Raw genomic sequence first — 5,621 nt, forward strand, 5'->3', positions numbered from 1 at the left:
AGGGTGCATAGACCGAAATCAAAGAGGGTTACCCAACCTAACCGCTGTCCAGTTGTGGTTATCATCAGACCATGCATCTAAGATTGAGTGCTCCCACTTCATGTGAATGCCAATTGCTGACCCTCCTTTCCCTGAGTGATGATTGGTAAAAAACCATAGAGCATTCCTAGAGATTCTTTGAAGGTTCACGTGAAGTTGAGGACCCCCAATTTTGAGTTCTTGCAGACTGAGAAGGTCAAAATCAAAAGCCAAGTCCCTAATCCACCTATTGATGGCCACTGCTCTTTCAGGGTTCGTGAGCCCCTTACAATTATAGGAGAGCAGGTTTATAGAATTCATTTTTTACTGGTTTTGGATGGTTTCCCCGCGGACATGGAGGTTCTTAGGGCTTCCTGACTTTTTTCCTTTTTCCTCTTCATTTTGGAACTCAAAAGAAGGGGAGAGAAGTCACCCTCCTCGTGCTGTTTCATAGGTGAGAGGGACATTCTTTTCATCATTGCAGCATCCTCATGTTCAAGTTGAGCTTTGAATACCTCATCCATTCGTTGAGATTTGTCTATGAAGTCCTCATTTGAGTCCATAGGGGAGTCAAGATCTTGACTGAACAGTACTCGGTCTTTGTGAGGGACCCTTCCCGGGGAGGGTTGTTCGACACCTATGAGGGCTGAATTAAGAGCCTCCTTGACATGAAACTGAATGCCTAGACCATCTTGAACCTCTGCTAAGAGGGGGGCAAATCTGTTGGCAGGGATATGCCAATTAGATTTAGGGTTTTTGAACTTTGACACATGTTTTTTCTGGGGCAACACAGAGGCCTCCTCTTTGTCAGGGGTTTTATCACTCACAGCTGGTTGATGGAGATCAGGGCAATCCCTGATCATATGGCCTTGCTTATTACAGTTAAAACAGGCATTCGGAAGGTTCTTATAGGTTAGCACTTGTTCATATAGAATCTGGCCCTCTCTGTTTTTCAAGGGGACTTTATCTTTTAGGGGTTTAGCGGTGTCCACTTCGATGAGCATCTAATGAGCCCATTGAGGATTTACAACCTGAAAGGGCTTTTGACCTAGAACCTTACCTACAGAGCCACCAATCCTTTTGGCCCAGATAGAATACTTAGCAGGCATATCTGTAAACTCCACCCAAACAGGGATTTTGGTGGGTTTGGGGCCTTTGGGATCGAAAGAATCATACCATCTGAAGAAAGAAAGGGGGGTGTTCCTAATTATCCACTGGCCACTGTTGATTATAGAGGTAGCACTTACCGGGTCTTCAAAGTGAAACATGTAGTAAGCATTTGGTAAATGCTGAACAGAAGCAACTCTAATCCCCTTCTGTTCCCAATTGGACTTAATCCAGAACTTCAGAGTATCCACCGGGGGTCTAGCCCCATGACAGAGCCCTATCAACGAGTGGGATGACAGGTGGTACTGCCATGCAGCCAGTTCGTCGTCATCACAAATGATAGCTCCATCATCATCAACATCAAAATCACCAGTTCTTTCTTCAAAGGCCGGGTTCTGAGAAAGATTAATCAGAGGGTTCTCAACAGACCTGGGGGGGAGAGAGGAGTGAACATGACCTGAGAAAGACCGGGCGCCTTTCGGATGACGGACAGCTTCAGCGAACGAGATCGGGTGACCAATGGAGGCCGGTCCGAGATGAGCCTGAGGGGGACCATCAAGAGGTTTCCCCTGGCCTCCTTCAGTTTCACGCAGGCCTCCAGAGCCGTTCTGCTGACGAAGAAGAGGAGCAGCCGTCTTTGATGTGGCATGCGAACCACCATGAGGCTTCATTGGCGCTTGATGCAGAACCAGGGACGAAGGACCAGCACCATCACGTATGGCGTGAGGGGTCGTGTTTGCACCAGAGAGAACAATATCTTGGAGAGACATCACAGCACAGGGCCCCCCCCTCTCGGGGGGAGGGAGTAGAGCGATGAAAGGCTTAGCAGGCAAGGCTGAGAGAGGAGGCGAAGCAGGGTAGAGGGGCGGCTTTGCATGCAGAGGGGGAGCGACACCTGGGCTCGCTAAGGACCCGTCGTGGCGTTCATGCAGCGGCTACTTTGTGAAGTCTAGAGACGTCATTGTCTTTGCATTTTTCTTGAAGACGAGCTTGATTAGTTTTTATGAAAACGTGTGGAGAAATTTCCTTGCTAGACTTTTGAAAGAAATCGAGCGTTCTTCTTAATTTGCATGTGAACAGCCGCTAAGGTTTAAGTAAGGTTGTTAAACGATTAAGATTAAGATTATAATTAAATTTTTAAAGATAACCTCTCAGGTTGGCTTACTGGTTGGCGTCGTCGTCTCACCCCTGTAGCCCAACAGTAAGCCAACCTGAGAGGTTATCTTTAAAAAACAATTATAATTTCAATCTTAACGGTTTAACCGGAGAGGCTACCTTTAAACAACAATAATAATCTTAATCTTAATGGTTTATTGTTCACGGCTTGCTGATTTTTTGATCCGATTTTCTGTAAGCAGTAGGGTATCAATGACAGCAGGTAGCTAGCACTTCAGTCTGGCTTGAAACCACTCGTTTTGCTTCATGATTGAGGTTGCTTGGGCGATTTCTGCAACCAGTTCAAGGGAGCGATCATGGGGCTTCCGCATTTGATCTAGAACTGGGATAATTGGGATCTCCTTTAGTGTTAATTGCAATTTCTGGTCTGCAATTTTTGTGATAACTGTGCAATTTCTTCACAAACTGGCTTACATGGGCTGCTTTCGTTAACGCAATACAGGCTTTTCATCAGGATCCACATGATGGGCTGAAGTGTTGAATCTTCTTGCTTCGTTTGCAATTTGGCTTTTCTGCTGTTTTTTAATCTCTCTGATTTGTTCATACCCATTTCCCACTTCTCCATTTTTGGTTCTACCCAGGAGAAAGAAATCATTTATTTCTTAATACCAATTTGTTAGAATTTTGGACCTCTCTCCTCTCTCTCTCTCTCACACATGGTGCACATGGAACAACACAAATCAAGAAGACTTAAATTACACTTCTGCAATAAGCTAATTTTGGCAAAATTACAACACATCAACTAGCTACTTATTGCTACAAGAAAGGAATATGCAGATTATGCATACATATCTTCTAGAGAGAAGAAAAAAGATATGTCAGCCTTATGGATACACGGCTGAGCTTTCTATGTTCTTATGTAACACTGCGACAACAACAATTGGGAATCAATATAAAAAGCAAGCAACTGCAATTTTAAGTGTGTCTTTTTTCAAAAAGAGCATGCCGAGCATCACCATTCACATTCAAGGCCCCCTTCGTTCCCATATAAGGGCTTTCAAAGGATGTTTCATGAGAACAGTGAACACTGGCCTTTCAGAGAGGTCCACCGTTTGGGAGGTGCTCCACTCGTATGCTTGTACTAGGCGGGCGACAAACAGCTCCATATGCATCGAAGCAAGCCCTAGTCCCGGGCAGATTCGCCGGCCTGCTCCAAAGGGCACCATGGTCACCTGTTTAGTCCCTGTTATGTCCACATCTGTAGCCAAAATCCTCTCAGGCCTATATTTCAAGGGCTCCTCCCATATCTCTGGATCCCTGGATATGGATGTGATGTTGAAGTTAATAATTGCATCAGGCGGAATATCATAGCCTCCTAGCTTGCAGGGCTCGGAGACAGCATGAGGTAGCAGGAAATGGCCAGGCGGGTGAAGCCTGAGAGTCTCCTTGATGACAGCCTGCAGAAAGGGCAGGTTGGGCAAGTCGTTCTCCTCGACGGGCCTATTGCCAATGGCATCATGGATATGATGGTAAAGCTTGGTTTGAATGGGAGGGTCCATGACTAGGTGGGCCATGGTCCACTCAAGGGTAGTGACGGTGGTGTCCGTACCGCCAACGATGAATTCGCTGCAGAGGGTAACGAGGTCACTGATGGACAACTGGGTGGAGGCATCCATGTGGAGAAGGGTTTCGAGGTAGCTCCCAGGGGTGAGTTGCCCGAGCTTCTGGAGCTCACGGTGCTGCTCAATGAGCGAGGTAAAGAGGCGGACCTGTCTTTCCCGAAGGGCGGCAATCCTCTGCACCTTCTTGCGCTCCAGGAAGCGCAGAAAGGGATAGAAATCCCCCAGCTGCCCAACTTGGTACGGCAAGACCTCCTCCAGCAGAGCAGACACCTGCAGGATGGCCTCTTCTTCCATGTGAAACCCCAAACATATGAAGAGGAGGAGCTCGAACATGGCCACTCTGCAGTTGGCGTACACAGCCACCACTCCTTCGTTCTGGAGGGCTTCGCTCCGCAGGCGGAGGATTATTTGGTCCAGGACGCGCTTCCGGGCGGGCTTGAAGGAGAGGATCTTGGACGAGCCCATCATCTCATGGACCAAATTTCGGCGCATGGCTCGCCAGTAAGGCCCGTAGGAGGCCGCGTTGATGTTGCGGTAGTTGCTGGTGAAGAGCTTGCGGGAGGGCAGGCAAGGGCGGGCGGCGAAGAGAACGCCCTTCTCCACCAGCGCTTCGTGGGCGAGGGCGGCGGAAGCGACAAAGATGACGCGAGCTCTGCCCAGACGGAGAGTGAAGATCGGACCCAGGCTTTCCCGAAGGGTGGTCAAAGAGGCCGTCCGAAGGGCTTTAGGAAGGAGATAGATGTGGCCAAGAAAAGGCAGAGATGGGGGGCTCGGAGGTAACCTGAGATTTGGGCGACGACGACGGCGAAGGGCTGTGAGAATTGCAACGCTCACGACAACCAGGGCGCTTAGGGCTACCACAGCTAGCCCCTCTGATGAGCTCCATCTTGCTTCCGCCATACCCATATATCTATGCTTCATCACACAGAGGATAGTTAGTTTTATAGATGAAGCATTGGGGAAATAGTCTTTGTTTAATTGAGAGGAAACCATCTGGAAGGAAAGGTTATCACCTAAAGAGCTTTCACGATCTTAATAAGATCTCATGTAACTCTTTCTAACTTCTTAGGGTCTTTACAGACCAAGCGGACATACTCGTCCGACACGAGCGTGTGGATGACGTGGTTGTCGTTGATTTGAGCCACAAAAAAAGGGACGGACAAAAACCTACGCCGGCAAGGTCCCCCGTCCAAGCGCCCGCCGGGACTTGAACTCGGGGTCTGCCAATCAAAGACCGACACCTTTCCACTTGTATATAAATGATTTGTGACATTGAAGCCTTTAAAAACTAGTTTCAGGCAATGTGTAAAAGCTGGGCGCTCGCCACCCACCCACCTTTCGCGGGCACTCGGCAATGTGTAAACACCCTTAATATAAACTGCCTTTCATTTGACCCACCACCTAGCTTATAAAGCCCTTTTTTTATATACAACTCTATAAAGCCCCCATTTTATAGAGGTAATATAAAGTTTCTTTTTTCTTTTATCATAATAAATAAGTTACTCATTTAATGAAGGAGGCTGATGACCCAAGCTATTGAAGTAGAAAAAGCTTTACCAAGCATTACATCAGCCCTTTTCTCCATATGAAGGAGTAAATTGCCATGCAATTTACGAAGGAGGCTTTAATGTAGGTACGGATGACCCAAGCTCTACTAGAAAAGCCTTAACAGTTAAAGTAAAATAAGATTTTACCAAGCATTACATCAATCCTTTTCTTCATGCTAAAGAGTAAATTGTGATTTTGAACAAGCATTCT

At 47.2% G+C, this 5,621-nt stretch overlaps 1 protein-coding gene across 1 annotated transcript; it reads right to left on the minus strand.

Annotated features, from left to right (window-relative positions):
- Positions 1-2,973: 2,973 nt before the first annotated feature.
- On the minus strand, positions 2,974-4,851 carry LOC147629120 (cytochrome P450 77A1-like). The gene has a single exon (XM_086812375.1). The coding sequence runs from the start codon at positions 4,782-4,784 to the stop codon at positions 3,267-3,269; it is 1,518 nt and encodes a 505-aa protein (XP_086668501.1). The 5' UTR covers positions 4,785-4,851; the 3' UTR covers positions 2,974-3,266.
- Between the last annotated feature and the right edge of the window lie 770 nt (positions 4,852-5,621).

Source organism: Cibotium barometz, chromosome 18 (genome assembly GCF_041138505.1).
Source record: "Cibotium barometz isolate CiBa-2024 chromosome 18, ASM4113850v1, whole genome shotgun sequence".
Lineage (NCBI taxonomy): Eukaryota > Viridiplantae > Streptophyta > Polypodiopsida > Cyatheales > Cibotiaceae > Cibotium > Cibotium barometz.